The sequence below is a fragment of the Ammospiza caudacuta genome, chromosome 1 (genome assembly GCF_027887145.1).
Source record: "Ammospiza caudacuta isolate bAmmCau1 chromosome 1, bAmmCau1.pri, whole genome shotgun sequence".
NCBI lineage: Eukaryota > Metazoa > Chordata > Aves > Passeriformes > Passerellidae > Ammospiza > Ammospiza caudacuta.
Window position 1 is genome coordinate 27,716,158 of NC_080593.1, and position 16,610 is coordinate 27,732,767.

General features: G+C 35.4%; 1 protein-coding gene across 5 annotated transcripts in view; it reads left to right on the top strand.

The window, feature by feature from the left end:
• Positions 1–16,610, top strand: part of PHF14 (PHD finger protein 14) — a 161,511-nt gene that overhangs the window by 31,215 nt on the left and 113,686 nt on the right. For all 5 annotated transcript variants that reach the window (XM_058800772.1, XM_058800763.1, XM_058800779.1 and 2 more), the window contains 8 exons: positions 1,416–1,527; positions 3,697–3,834; positions 5,678–5,824; positions 8,409–8,679; positions 9,247–9,353; positions 10,691–10,786; positions 12,324–12,427; positions 13,847–13,978. In XM_058800772.1, coding sequence (XP_058656755.1) covers positions 1,416–1,527; positions 3,697–3,834; positions 5,678–5,824; positions 8,409–8,679; positions 9,247–9,353; positions 10,691–10,786; positions 12,324–12,427; positions 13,847–13,978 — 1,107 coding nt within the window. The remainder of the gene's footprint in view (positions 1–1,415; positions 1,528–3,696; positions 3,835–5,677; positions 5,825–8,408; positions 8,680–9,246; positions 9,354–10,690; positions 10,787–12,323; positions 12,428–13,846; positions 13,979–16,610) is intronic.

Genomic DNA, 16,610 nt, shown 5'->3' on the forward strand with positions numbered 1-16,610 from the left:
AAGAGCACAGCAGCACAGGTGCAGATTTTAGCAGGTAGTAACAGGTCTGTACTGAATCCCTGTAAGAGAGACAAGGGAAGAAGTGTTTCTCACATCATCATGAGTCTTCTTGAATACAGGGAGTAGATTCTATTATTTGATTAGAACAAAAGAGAGTTTTAGTCTTCACTAGTGTTACATTTACTGTTAAACAGTAATGACTGGGAAGATTGTAAAGTGCTGAATTAACACACTTGCTGAGGCTATTTCAGCTCAGTTATGTCTGAAGTCTCTAGTTGTATTATATATCATGTGAGACTTTATAGGTTCAGAGTGTTAGCTACAATGTCTGCAATTGAAAGGCCATTTTCTTGCATATCTTAAAATAACAAAAAAATAGCAATCTTGACCCTCTGTCTATTAGTTTTTTCCCACCTGATGCAATGAGTAGCAAATGCTTCCTGAATTTTGATAAAACAGTAAGATTATTTGCAGTAGTTTGTCTCAGTTAATTTGAGTCATGCATGCTGTGCAGAACAGATTTTGAATTTGTTGCTAACTGATGGTTTGTGACAGTGAGAGCTGCATCTTTTAGAAAGTGTTCATTACAAAAACAATGGAAGAAGAAGACTAAGAGGAAAATTTTTCTTCTGCTGCAAGGCTATTTTTGAGTAGCTGAGAGCTTCAGGAGGTAAAGAAGATGCCTGTCAAGAACAGTCCTGAGGCTAAGTCTTTACCATTGTGTGGCATTTGATTACTATGCTCTGAGGTCCAGATTCATTTTCTGCCACTCAGGGCTGAAGATTTAGACCTCCTACTCCCTAGATTTTTATGGCCAGTGAAGAAGGGAAACTAAGTCTGTTTATCTGAGTTTCAGATAGGCCTTTCTGTTATACTACTCAGATGTGTTTATTCCTGAATGCAAGTCTTCTCGATGTTGCTTAAAACTAGTTTGTTTTGGTGAAACTAACAAGTGCAACAAACAGTGGAAAGTCTGTATTCTAAGTGCTTCATGGCTAGCTGTGACTACCTGTATAATTTTGTTTGTTCCCTTTCTACCCCCTGCCACATTATGAAAATATCTGTCTGCCTTAGCTTTATAAGTAATATCAAAATCTTAATACACCTTTCATGTTCCTTGAAAAGTGTGTGGAGCCCTTGGGAGAACCATCAGAATGTAAAGGTGGTGGTAGCCCAGCCCTTGATCCAGACAGGCAGAGCAATCCCAGTGCCTTTGAAAGGCCTTACTCCATGGTTCAGTGTCTGAGCTCCTGAATTCCAAATAGGCACTCCATCCCTGCTTTTAATCTACTTTCCTTCAAGTCTTTCAGCTAGCATCTGCAACATTTACAAGGCACTTTGAAATCTGAAAATGGTGAGTATAATATAGGATCAAAATGTTGGTAACAGTAACCTAATTTTGTCTGCTGTTTTAGGTGGGTCCACATTGTTTGTGCCCTCTATGTTCCAGGAGTGGCATTTGGAGATATTGACAAGCTGAGGCCAGTAACACTAACAGAAATGAATTATTCCAAGTATGGTGCAAAGGTAAGTTTAGAAGAGATGTAGTGGCAACAAGTAGCTATATTTTATGTTTTTGCATGTAATAGAATAAAATGCATCTTCCCAACTTTATTTTTCTTTTTTTTGGTAGCAATTTTGTAGTGTGGTTAAGGACTAAAAATGAGATAAAGTTTATTAAATGGTTGTTATACCTACAGCCCACCTGCTCTTCCCTCTATCTGTTCCATTCTCCATAATTTCTGTCACTGTTTTTGCTCAGTTTCCCTGATTTTTTACAGAGGTGCTAATTTCTTTTGAAGTCAGTGGCAGATTGACAAAATGTGAATGGAAAGCGAGGAGGATTCATAAGATGAGAAGTGGGAGGTTAAGTTGGTTAAGAAAAGGGCAGATGTACTTCGGTAAGAATGACTTTAGAGTTTATATGTAAGCCAGTATGCATACAACAGGCTGTTCCAAAGCAGTGTTTACCAAAATCCGCAGCAACACAGGGCCCTCAACTTCAACTGATACATGGTTCTAAAGTTAAAATTGTTTTACATGTAAATGTTTTCAGTCCAGATCAAAAGAAGTAATGAACAAACCATACAGAAAATCATTGTGGTGGGCAGAGGACATCACTCATTAGTTTGCTAAATACTGTTTGGCTAATGGAGACAGTGTGGAGAAGCCATGTCTATCAGGCCAATGTGAGGAAATGTGGTTGGTTTTGAGTCTGCAGCTCTAAAGCTTCATTTCTGCCAAGTCACTTTTGTTTTCTTGATTTTTTTTCTACTTGTTAAATAGAATACTAAATGAAAATATGTAGTGCAGTTTTAAAAATGGATACAATATATAAAAAAAGTAAAACACTTTGGATTGCCCGTGTACAATACATCTGTATCAGGAGCCTGGGCCTGCTGAGGCATTTAGCCTTGTTTAGAAATGTTTGTAAAAGGTTGGGGCAAGCATGCCAGACTCTGCCAATTGTTGTTGAAATGAATGATACTCTTTTTTTTTTTAAATAAGTGATGTATAGGATCAGGGAAAAGAATTTGGGCATCTTTTCTTGCTGTGAATAAGGTGAGAGTGACCTGTACAGGTGAAGAAGACTCATTGCTGTTGGAAAGCTGTAAATCTTGTTTGCTATATTAAGTGTGGAAGTTACAGCTTATTTTGCTACATTCCCCCTTCAAAACCAGCTTAATATATTAGGTTTTTTCATTTAATTTCTTATCTGTTAAGTGTTGCAGCTACACAGCTAAAGGGTGCCTTTCTAGTGGAGCATATGTGATGTTTTGAGATTCTTCAGTCACTGAGTTTTCCTTACCATTCCATTCTGTTGTTTAACTTTCTGCATGGAGATATTTTCTCTAGGTGATAGACAGCTTTGCTCTCTATTCAGCAAGTAGAAGTCTAGGAAATGCATGCCTGTATATTATGCACTGGATAGCAGCCCTGCTCAAGCAGGGTGTGTTCCCATTTCCTGCTTATCTGCTCATTTCTCTAGATTGCTGGCGCAGGGATTTGTCTGAAATTGTGGAGAAAGACACTGAGGAATTGATCTGACTGAAAAACAAGTTAATTGTTTTTTTCCACGTTGCATTTGGGGACGTCAGTTGGTTGTTTTTCAAGTGACTGTGCCTAGAATGCACATATCTGAAGCCACGGTTTCTTAATTAAGTGAATCACATCCATCCGTACTGATATTTATGATTTTTGAGTGTTTGTTTCTGCACTGTCACTTGTTTACGTCTCTGTCATTGCTTATCAAGGGACATGTACATAATTATCTATGGTTTCCAGTCATTCAGAGCTCTGCTCTTTTATTTTTGTTTGTCTTCAGAACTCGTTGAACATTTGCTGAGGAGTGGTGGTTTTTTTATACTGTGGTTATACAACTAATTGTGCTTGAATTGCTTTGATGGTATTTTGTTGGTTTGTTGAAGGGGCATGCAATACATGCAGCTTAATATAAAAATTCATCCAACTTGCTGTTTAGATTATTTAAGCATTGTTGAGAATGAAATTAATAGTGGGAGTTGAGAAAGCAGAAAGCTTTAAGTAGTGTCAGCTGTTGGGAGCATACTTGGTTTCTGTACCACACAGGAGTCACCTACCAGTTTAGTTTTTTCTATATATGACGTAAATGATCAAATCTTAGGCAAAGTGCACCTGAAAAATTTACTGTGGCCTTTTCCATTCTTCTTTATGAAGGAGTGCAGCTTTTGTGAAGATCCTCGTTTTGCCAGAACTGGTGTTTGCATTAGTTGTGATGCTGGGATGTGCAGAGCTTATTTCCATGTGACCTGTGCTCAGAAGGAAGGCCTCCTCTCAGAAGCAGCAGCAGAAGAGGTAGGTATGGAAAAGATAGAATCAAAGATCTCTATTGAAAGCTTATGGAGATGACTTGAAATGGTAACTGTTTTGTTCACAGGTCCTGAACAAAGTTTTTAAGTAGGTAGCAAGTGAGGGAGTAAGGGAACTGCTCAGGGAGAGCCCTCCACCAACTTGTCCACTCTGAGCATTTTTTGAAACAAACTGGAAAAAAAGGACAGAGAAAGTTAACACAGAGGTTGGCTTAAGAGACTGTCAGTCAATACAGACAGGCATTCTATTTCCTGGACTTCACATCAGGTGACATACTTACCTAGCTGTTTGTGTACTACAGTAATCTCTGTTTCATACCAAATAGGAAACTTAAGAAATTAAAAACATTTCTGATGCCACTTTTTCATGCATGTTTTTTAGTATTTACTTCAATTTTAGTACATAGATATGACTTTCCTTGTTGTAACATTAATCTTTGGAATCAGAATAAAAAGCAAGTATTTATAACCTCCTGATAACTTCCTAATGTCTTTTCTTAACAGTTTTTTCCCTGTAATATGATCTAAAGCAATTCAGATTAGAAGTTCCTACTTCCTCATTCATTTTTATGGTATAAGTACTTTTAGGTTGTCCAGTTTCATCCTGATATGTATCATTTGGATTAAGCCTGTCATATTCATAGCATCACAATCTCCTTTCTTACCTTAGGAAGTGGCACAGATAACACAAAAACAAGCATTACTTTCACTGTTGATATTGACACTTTTGTTTCTGAAAACAGTGGACCACTAAGGAATTCATGAAGGAATCACAAAATACGTTCTTCTGTTGGACTGCTAAATAGGAAGATAGCCTCGTTGTTGTTGTCCTTATTAGATTATGTGTAAGGTTGAGTCTTTAAATTCCTTATGTGAATTCCTTCTGGATATATGTATCTGCTTGCCTTTCCACCTTAAAATTTTGCTACATGTTGTCTGCAGTCAAATTTTTAATCAAGGTCTCACGCAATCTCATTTTAGGACACAGCTAATTTTTGAAGTAAGCTGTCTCATACTGTGAAAATCTTAAATTAAAATAAAATGTGCTTGTAAGGAAAGTCAGAGTAAATTTTATTACTCTATGTTTTATAAGTGGTATAAAGGAAAATTTGATAGGTAATTTATTAATATTTGTATTACTTTATGAAGGAAAACTGCTTTAAGTTTTTGTTAGTCTGTAGATTTATGATGTTGTTTGTACACTTTTGAAATTACAAAGGCAATTAAATGTGTTTCTCAGACCATGTCTCCTCATGGCTCAGATATTTGTAGTCTGCTTGCAGGGTTTGCAGATGCTGAAGTTGCTATAAACCTAGCCATGACAGTGTGCAGATATGATGGAATAAAAAATAGGAGGGTATAGCCACCAAAATGGTTGGAAAAACATTATAGAAACCAAATATATTGCCTTTGATGTTATTCAGAATTATTAAGCACTTGTAGGATTTCATTTAAAAGGCACAGTGAATCAACAGGAAATTAATACATGTTATATGTTGAAGGAATTTGTATTTAAGAATTTATTTTGCTGGGATTTTTTTCCTGGCAATGCAAATGTAGTAGAGAGATTGACTAGGAGAGAGTTAAATCATTAATGCATTTAGAAACGTTTAGGATCATGCAATGAAAACAGTGGAAAAACACCTTATATTGTAAATTACATAAACATGACAAAATTGATTTAGAAACATATTTTTTAGTTGTTTTTAAAAACATGCCCATTTGAACAAGTGAACTGATTGCCAGAATGTTTTTGCTGTTCAGAGCCCTTTGGCCTTACTTTGTCTCACTCTATTTTCATTCCTTCCCCTTTGTTTTTTCTGAAACAGGATATAGCTGACCCTTTTTTTGCTTATTGTAAACAGCATGCGGACAGGTTAGACAGAAAATGGAAGCGGAAGAACTACTTGGCTTTACAGTCTTACTGTAAAATGTCCTTGCAGGAAAGAGAAAAGCAGCTTTCACCAGAAGCTCAGGTATTGTATTCGTGGCAAAAATGCCTCTGTATTAATCATCCACTTTAAACAAGACAGAAATTAAGAGAAGGTAAAAGTGTTATTATAGCAGAAAATTAGATGTGGAATATATTGATAGTGCATGGTCATTTAACAGCACACTGAACTGTTTGTAGGGTTTGGTCTCTAAGAACAATTATCTCTATATTTAATATAGTTATATATCATATATATTATATATCTGTTTCAATAAATATCAAATATCTGTGCTTGTCTGAATTTAAAAATATTACTTTGCTTTTGAGGTAAAAAGTTGGTAATCACTTTTTCATTGTAGTTCATAGATTTTGTTTAATATTTTCTTCAAGATTCTGAAGAAAAAAGGCCAGAAAAAATTAGGCATTTCTATTTCTATCTAAATTTCCAATTTTGTAGGTCTAAATGGAATTCTGTGTGCCAGGTGTTTTCATAGTAATGACTTCCTAGGAAAAGAAATAATGTATGCAAAGAAGTGAGTCTGTGCCACTGCGTGGGAGTTGTCTGAAAGCCTTAGGCAAGTCTATATCCCTGTCTAGTGACAGATCCATTTAAAACTGTTTAGTTACTGCAGAAGCTCAACTGATAAAAGTCCTGTTGATACAAAGGTTTCAATTCCTTTGAGGGAATCTGCATACTTTCAAGTTTCAATGTGTGTCTTTTATTTTTTCTGATTCTGAGGAATTTCTAGCATAGTTTGCTTCACTGCTTAGACTGAACTCCATTCCGTGGAAAAATCACACCTGTGTAGAAAAGCAGCTTGTTACCTAAACAAAACCTGCCTGATTTATTTGTAGAAAGTAGCAGATGCTGTAAATAATGGAAATAATTTATGGGAGAGGGCTGTCTGCTTTTTTTCTGAAGTGAGAATTATAGTGTAATGATAAGAAAATATTGTTTCATAGTATCAAACTTTTTATTTAAAAATATCTTGCCTTTCCAGTTCTTCAGAGATCTTTGAATAGCAGAATATTAATTTAAAATTATCTGTGCTGTTGAAAATGAGCATGAGCATATTCGTACTGTAGAAGAATTGTGAATAAAATATTTTTTGGAATATTGAACTTCATGTAGCTTGTTTTAAAACTGGTTTCATAATGCTTGCTGAATATAGTCGGCTCTCAGTTATGTGAAATGCACCTGTGTAGTAGAGACATTGCAATAATATGAACACTGCCCAGTATAATGGTAAGTGCTGGTTGTGCAATATCTGTTTGGATCCAGCAGGGCATATTAGCTCTGTTTTCAGGCATGTATTAAGCAGTGCTGATAATGCTGATAAGTTCCCGGCATTTCCCTTTCTCTCTCCTCTTTTCCCCACACCAAAACTTTGCAATTTTTTAAGATTAATTATTTAGATTAAATTTTTTGAAACTGAAGAATGACTGCTGAAAACTGCAGGTGCAGTTACTTGACATGGTGTCATAGGCACCTTGATGCAAGTATGACCACTTGCATACGTTTTGTACAACCACATGTTTTTACTCTTGGTGGCTTTGGTGTTGTACAGCAGTGGCTGTAGGTAGATCTGCACCTGTGGATCCAAGAAAAAAGCCACTGGGGTCAGAGCTGGCCTGTAAGCTCTATTTGGTTTGTTTCTTGGTCATTAATGTTCAAGACCTAGTTAAGGTAATATGTTCAACTGTCTGCAGTACTACCTTCATTGATTCTTTTTGAAATCAGAGATGTTCCTTAACAATAGTGTGTATGTATATGCGCACCTTTGCTTTTGTCTCAGGAGTATCTTACACCATATGGTGGGGCAGTCACATTAGTTTAGTTTCTTTTTTGTGCAGGAAAGTAAACAGCTTCTAACTGATAGTCAGCTGGAGTCTTGCCTCTGAAGGTTTGTATGTTGATGTCAGTTTCTGCCAGAATTGCCACTTCATAGAGTTCCCTCAAGACAGCATTTTCCAACTGTCAGTAACAGCTTGATCTTCTGGGGTAGATCTCCCAGATGGTCACAAATATACAGATGTCATCGACAATATATATTGTGAGCTTCTCTTGTCTGCTTCACTTCTGTTGGGTTGTGTTCTTGACAAATTATAATCAGTATGTTTAACATTTATAAAGAGAAGTGGCATTGAGAAAGGAATTCCTACAAAAGTACGTCAAATATGGTACAAATGCTCTTCATCAACTTTTGTTGCTCACATAAACATCAATTTAATGTGTATCTATATGCATATGTGGTAGGTCAACCAAAGCTTCTACCAGTTATGAGTTTTCACAGTCCTATCAAATTATCATTATTTGAAGGGGTTGTCTCAAAGCCAGCAGTCATCTGTTGCTCTCATCAATGGGGAAATCTCATCCAGAAGTGTGTACATAGCTCCAAAACTCTAGTGAAAGGAGAATGTTGTTTGTGTGTGCACATTGAATTAAAATGGAATGTCTGTATCAACGTCTGTTTCTTGAGTTGTAGAGCTCCGGAGTGAAAATGGCATTGATTAGATTGCACAACACTTAAAATGAAAATAAAATGCAGATGTGTTCCAAATTGTAGCTCAAAACTAATTTTGAATCATTCCTTGATGTTTTTAATGGGTGGAATTCTTCCTTGCAGGCTCGAATCAATGCCAGGCTGCAGCAGTACCGTGCCAAGGCGGAGCTGGCGCGCACCACCAGGCCCCAGGCCTGGGTGCCCCGGGAGAAGCTGCCGCGGCCGCTGACCAGCAGCGCTTCGGCCATACGGAAACTCATGCGCAAGGCCGAGCTGATGGGAATCAGCACAGACATTTTCCCAGTGGACACTTCAGATACAAGTTCCAGCGTTGATGGAAGAAGAAAACATAAACAACCGGCTCTCACTGCTGACTTTGTGAATTATTACCTTGGTAAGGGTGAAAATAGCTTATTGTTCTCAATAAAAAGGTACCACTTTGCTACATTGTGCTATGCTATTTCATTGGCTTTTTTATTTTCCCTGTACTTAATTGTTTATAGCAGATAAATGTGAATTATGACTTCATTTTAGGTCAGGTATGTTATTGCTTGTGGTGTCTGTTTACACAGAAACCTTTTTTTTTTAAAGACACTTTAGAAAAGAGTAAAATCTTTCAAATATAAACAGAAGACCAAACTGTCTTAAGAAGGGAGTAGGTAACTTTTGGTATAATATTTTTTCCTTAAATTCTTCTCCATTTTTATGTGGAATAGCATGACTTTTTGACTCTTTGCTAGATGCTGATCAAAGTTCATAATTTAAACAACTACAGTATTTATGCAGCAAAATACAAATAGACTGTTCATTCTACTCAGTCTTGTATTAAACCTCTAGGCCATAGCTTTGTGTCTTGGTATTGCTATAGTTTTTTACTTTAGATTGCATCACTTTTTTTAGCGCATAAAACTTGAAAATGTATATTCAAGAGTAGGGAATAATGCCATTTTCTTTTAAATAGAGAGAAATATGCGCATGATTCAAATCCAGGAGAATATGGCTGAACAAAAGAACATCAAAGATAAGTTAGAAAATGAGCAAGAAAAGCTTCATGTGGAGTATAATAAGGTAAAGAAAAAGAGTTGATAAACCCTTGTACCATTTTAGTATTGCTGCTATTAACTTAGATAGAATTTTTCTTTCCATGGAAAAAAATTCGGAGAAAAACATAAGATGCAAACTATTGATATTTTCAAAGTAATATTTAAAAACTTATTTTTTCTTCTAAAAATATTCAGTAGTCTGTCTTCTCCCATGCAAATAATACAAATTTCTGAAATGTGATATGTTGACTGGACCCAAGTTCTTTAAATGACCCTACTGAGAGCTCCACTAACAAATTGCACATGGACCTGTTTGAACCTGCATGATTCTCTGTTTGTAGCCCCACTTGATCACCGGTAATCTGTGATACTCAAAAGTGTTATTTATTTATTTATTTATGTCAACTACAACTCCAGTTGGGCTTAGGTTTAATGACTTGACTAATTTTTCAGACAGAAATAATCAGTATTCACACCTCCACAGTGTCCTCTGCATGCTTTTTAGGGTATAACAAATTTGAAGCCCATAAATTACGGCTATGCTCTCCCATAGTGTTGCTAATATAATTTTTTTATGAACTCATCCTTATGATTAAAAAAGAACTTTTTGCATTTTTACCAAATATTTTATTATAAAGTTATTTTGAAACATAGATATACTGTGCCTTTTGTGACAGATGTCATGCTGCAGTTCTTGCTGAATTCAACAGCCTATTAAGTGATAGTTAATAATGTTACTATGGTGTTCCTATTAATTCTTAAGCTGTTTGGTGTGTGTTTTAAGTGAGAACATATGGAAAATGTAGCAGGAGATCCTTGTGAACTGCCCAGGGATGATAAAGGGAAATGAAATTGTGTCTGGGGATTTTAAACAAATTAACAGTTACCTCCCAAAATACACAACCTAACAGTTACTTCCAGAAGAAAAAGAAACTTTTTTTTTTTTGCTTACAGCCTTTACTTTTAAATTTTCTTTTTCTGTGAATGTGGCAAAAGAAAATTTGGATTTATTTATATGTTCACTTGTTACAATCTTGCTGCCTAAGTAGTGTGGACTTCACATATAAGATGTTCCTGCATTTTTGTTTTGCTTTCCATTTGACTTCATGAAACCTTATTTCCATGCTGAAATACTTCAGTACTTCACAAAGCAAGTGGTTGCTCTGGATTCTTGTTTCATTTCTGTTAAATTAATGAATGGTTCTACTAATCTCAGCTATATTGATATGAGTTTCATTGTTTTTCTAATCCCACAATAAATTAATGCACCCTTGGTAAGTAAGAGACTGAGTAAATTTTATTTAATAACTCTTAATGGATTTTCCTTCCTGTTGCCTATTTTTTTTTCTTTTAATTTTTCAGCTATGTGAGTCCTTGGAAGAGCTACAAAATATGAATGGAAAACTGCGAAATGAAGGGCAAGGAATTTGGGCTCTGCTAGGTAGAATCATTGGACAGGTTGGTTGGTTTTTTGCCCCACTTTACAGAAAAAACCAGTAGAACAGGTTTTCCAAGAATAGACCTTTTAGTTTCTGCCACTTCTACGGCCAAATAAATTTATTTGATTTGATCAGACCCAGGTTTTACTCAGTGGATAATGCTTCCTGATTGAGGTACCTAGACTTCTGCAAACCACCTACTAGGAACATGTAACCTAATTTTGTTGTTGTAATAGTGTGATTGTTTGCAAAATTTCTTTCATTTTGGTGCAAGTGATTGACCTGTCATTTGTGATGAACCTTAGCATGAAGCATGAGTTAATCCTACTGATTTTTATCTCCAGTTGTCTTTATTTACTGTAGACTTCAAATGATAAGTTAACTCTTAATGGCTTTTATGAGATAAAAATCCTTTTAAGTGCAATATGTAATGATGTGTAACTAGGCAGAGGAGAATGTTTTGATCAAATGAATATAAATATCTAGGACAACAGAAGATGTGGGTTACTTCCTTTTGACAGCAATTATCTTTGTTCCCATTGACACGGGCAAAAAGAGAAGTGAAGATTTTTGCAGTGTTTTCATACATGTTTATGTCAGAGATATTAAATGTCAATGGACATTTTGGATTTGAGAGGGAGATTGCAATGGTTTCCAGTTATGATTTAAGATTGAAGAAACTGTTCACTGTGGAAATGCAGACATAGAATTACTCACAATTTTGGTACACCCTTTATTGCTGTTGAGTTTGTGCTGCTGTTCCAAAAACAAACCTTACACTTTCTTTATGCCGTAATAGTTCCTAAGATATGCAGGCTTTTCCTAGTTCCATTTGTCTGCCTACCTCTCCTGCTTGCAAAGAAGAATTCTTGTATAACATATCTTTTAAACCAAGATTATTTTTCCTTCCTTTGAGTAAGTATTCGCAAATACAGTTCCTGATGTAAATGTTACTCAATTTGAAAAAAAAGGAAAGAAAAGCTGAGCAGAATTCATTTACACAGCTTGCATGACATTTTTTTCCAGTTGGTTGAACAGATGCAGACCCATGGGGTTGCTGAGAAATGACTTTGATAGATGGTTACTGTCTGAGAAGCCAGCACACTGCAGATAGTAGAAACCCAACGAGGGTCTCGTCTGCTTTGTGAATAGCTTGGTCCAATAAGATAATTTTTCTAATTAACCTGTCGAGCACCAGTGTAGCTGCAATGCTGGGGAAAATAAACTGCCTCAGTATTCTGCCACTTTCATGAATCTGCCATTGCTTGTTTCAGCTTCCTAGAGAAATGCATCCTTGTCCATTCCTATATTGGAAGCTTGAAGAAAAATTTTAAAAGCTAGTCTTCTGTGTGTTTCTTACTGACTTGAAAAAATTACTGTAAGGCTACTTTACTTTATTTTACAGAGTCATAGTGGAATAAATGTGTAGCCTGTAAAATAGTTAGCTAAGCAATCTCCCACTTGTTATGTGTCTTGTTCTTCATGCATTGAGATGAGAAGAATATTCTTTAAAAGTGTCAAGACTCATGTGTATTGCATTTCTTCAAATCCAATAGAAATTGAACATACCAGCAATTTTACGGGCTCCTAAGGAAAGGAAACCGAGTAAAAAGGAAGGAGGAGCACAAAAGGCATCTACACTTCCGGCAGTACTTTATAGGCAAGTAATTAAATTTTAACGGCATAGATACAGTATCTAGTAATTTATAGTTTCAGAAAAGTGTTCTGAGGAAATTGTTTATTTCAGGTTTTAATTAAAAAATGCTTTAAAGTTGTTGACACATTTTTACTTATTTTTGAAGGCTAAGTTGGATAGTAGTCGATTCTTCACCCTATCACACATGAGTAAAGTTTGGATGTTTTTGCTAATTTGATAGCAGTGCTTTAAGGACAAAACTGTCTCCTTGCATCTGAAGTAGAAGAGTCCTTTGTTTTTTTTGATGTGAAAACTACCTGCACTTTGTTCTTTGAATGCAGTCATCTGAGTGGATGATTTTGAGAACAGTGATGATGCTGTTCAGTCACGATTCCTGGGTGCACAAAACACTTGTCCACATAAGAATTCTCACTTTTTGCTTGTGCTAAATTTCGCTACTTCTATTTTTTTATTAATTCCCAAGGTTATGAAATGTATTGACTTACTCTGCTGTAGCTTTTTTCCTCTTCCACAAGCGGTGAAGCTACTGACTGGGTTTTTATTAAATGTAATAGGATCCCAGACTGTGACTGTGCAAAATACTCACATGTCATCTAGGTTCTTCTTTTCTCACCACGGCTGGGGAGTGACATGGCCTATTGCTTATCTAGAGAGCAGCAGCAAGACATCCAGCCACAGCAAGTAGTGTCTTGCCCAGCTAGAAGGCTAAGGGGAAGAGGATGATTTTTACACAAGCAAAAGTTAATTTTAGTGCTGCCAGAGATAGAAATCTTGAAAATGTGGCAGTGGGCTGAGGATTTGGCAGTTTTGATGTACACAAATAATTGGAGTCTTGCTTCACCAATTCTGTTTCATTCGAATGCACTCAGTTCCTCCCATGTTGTAGTGCAATCAGTGAACACCTGTCTTTTCAGAATAACTAAAGTTTCAGTTTCACTAAAGTAATAACAAAAAGGAAGTGTAATTTCTAATGAATAACATTGCCCAGCATACCAGCAGCGCAGACCTGTTTCAAGGTGGTTACCTGAATAAGTAAGTGTGTGATTGATTACCAAGACTGGTACTAGCAGCATAATTTTCTGTTTAAGCATTTGTTGTATTTTTTTTTCACTTGCCACTGGTATATTTTGCTGAAGTATTGAATGATTACTAACTTATTAGAAGTCCTCCAAAATTTAATTGAAAGCCATTTTTTGCTAACACTGACTAGTAGCCTTTTATGCTTTTACTGTACATAGGTAGAAGCTCCTTAAAAAATCTCCTCCAAAATTAATCCAAAATGTAATTATGCAATTAAATGCATGATAAATTCAAATTGAAGTTGCCAAGTGTTTGTATTAAAACTGGGGAATGTGCTGGGGTGTATAGTTTGTTCTTTATGAGTATGTAATTATAATGTTTTTCTGCTGCGTGCATGAAAAGTTGTGGAATTTGCAAGAAGAACCATGATCAACACCTGCTGCTACTGTGTGACACTTGCAAACTTCATTATCATCTTGGTTGCCTGGATCCACCTCTTACAAGGATGCCAAGGAAGACCAAGAACAGTTACTGGTAAGAACACAGTTAATGTGCTGTCCTGTGCTGTCTCTGTACTTAAAGTAGGATGTAAATGTGAACACACTTGCAAATTCTGAGTGGATTACACATTGTTTTAATGCAGTTTGAGGAGTTTTTTTATTTTCAGGTTATTAGCAGTGATGTTTCAAGGTTAAAAAAAAGAAGTTATAAAGATTTTCTCATTATTAGCCACTGTGTAAAAATAGGTTATAGCTGTAATTTTCTTGGGTTTTGAATTCATCTGTGATTGTTATTACTGCAGTATAATAGCAGTAGGAAATTATAGGCTAATACTTTTGGGAAATGAAAGACTTGGTTTTCTGTTTATGGTAGGACTGAGATAAGCAACTCTCTGTTGAGATCTTCAGGCAAATACTTGTAATATTTTTAAATAAACTTGTAAGTAGCTCTGTTTATTGCACTATGGGAAGTATTGGGTTTACTGCTGTCTTAGGACTCAAATGTACAATGACAGATGTTCATAACTGTACTTACTGCAGTTACAGTTCCATGAATTAAAGTTCTTTCATGCTTGTGGAGCAGAACAAAAGTTAAGTTGTGCAGTGGAGAAATGATAAGGTGGCAGAGAATCTGATTTCCAAACTGTCATAAAATTAGCTTGCTCTGCTCTATAGTGTTAGCAGTCTGCATGTTTTAACTGCTCTGAAATGTGTTACATACAGCAAACTCAGAAACAGTTTGTAGCTGGCAAGAAGTTAGAGTACAGCATCTCGAGGAGTCATTCACCACCTTGTCTGAATGTTAAGGTACAAAGTCAGAAAAGTATAAGAATTTCTTCTAAAACAGTAAAACTATTTTAACAGAAAAAGAGTAGTTTCTGTTTTTCTTCATGTGTCTCTGAATTTTCTATTAAAGAACTTGCATAAAATATTTACTTCAGCCATCTTTTTGGCTAGTTTTGAAGATTGTGTGCAGAACAAGATGGCCAGTATATGACATGGGAGGCCTCTCTTTTTTGTATCTTATTGTTACAAAACCTGGATTTACCTCAGTAAATTTGCCTCAGTAAATTTAAAAGATGAAAATCTCAAAAAGGTTTCCACCATCACCAATACTTTCCTGAACCTAATTTTCTTTTAATTATTTAATGTATTGTATTGTTAGACTTTTGATCTCTTTAGTCAAATTTGCCAACTAGTTATTTTATGTGGAAACTTTTTTTTATATTTTAAATTTTTAGATAGCTTCTTCATTTACACAGGAGATTTGATTTTTATTCTGCTTTTTAACAAAGTTGAAAAAGCTCACTAAAAGCTATCAGTACAAAAGATATAAGACTAATTCTCAGTAGGTGTTAAAGGAAGGATAGGTCAGGTTAGGTAGTAAAGCTCTTTCATTTCAAAGCTATAACTTACCTTTGTTGTAAATTTCATGCTTCTGTTATATCTCAGATCACAAACTTGGCTTTTACTTCTAATTAGCTCAGGCATATTCTGGAGTGTGAGATGATAGCAGACAAATTGAGCTGCATTGATTGCATTCTTTTCATCATTGAACATTCCTTTATGTATTCTTTTCAGGATCAGTGGAGAGCACATAGAACAAACCCTTAATCCAAGTTTGAGTTCAGCAGGTTTTTCCTCCCCTGCTGTTTTGAATACAATTTTTATCTTTTGATTAAGATATCAAGAAAAGGACATATATTTTTTAGATGAGGGCCATGTTATTTTCAGATATTTGTATAGGATGTAATAGGAACATAGCAGAAAAATAAAATTGGTGTAGTGGGAAATTCCGTGAAACACTAGGCAGGTTGAAAGACTTTAAGAGTGGTTAAAAACATTGAGTTTAGTTCTTTTTTAAAATAGTAATCAAGAATCAATTGTTTCTTTGTATTTTTCTTTCTATTCCATTATCCCTGCTAATAATTTACTGAGAATACCTAACTTGAGCCCTTGTAAAAGTTTTTATGATTACAGTCATGTACTTTACTAATTTATGTTTATTTAAACAATGAGTACTTTAACATGAGTTTATTCCATCAGCTTCACCTTTTATATTGTGTTTGAGGATGCTAGGCGATACAGGTTATGTGTGTGATGTTACATAGAGTAATTTGTAGTTATAATTTTTATCCATTTCAGGCTCAGCATTTAATAGTTTAAATTACAGTTTACCAAAAAGGGTTTTGAAATTGTTAAATTAAACCCAATAGTATATAAGAGGAAAAACTTTGAGCATATTATGTATTTAAAAGCTAATTTGTTGAAGAAAGCACAAATTATATTTTGTTACCTCAGTGTTAAATTTAAAATGAGTTAACAGTTTTAGTCTTAGTGAAATCATAGTAAGAATTTCTACCTGGTGAGCACCAGTGTTTCATGGCTTACTGGTTTAACTGGTTTAAAACACTTAACACTAAGAATTTTCCATGTTTGGAGGTGTAACATTTTTATTCAGGGTAACAGAACACCCTGCACTAGTTTGTACCATAGTAAGTTCAAAGCCTGTACTCATTTCAGATAGATTTGAGATGAGGAACATAGAAACTATTTTATATAATAGTACATTAAAGCATTAATTTATGCCTGTTTTGATGCTGTGCTTTTAAAGTACAATCATAGAATATCCTGAGTTGGAAGGATTGAGTCCAGTTCCTAGATCA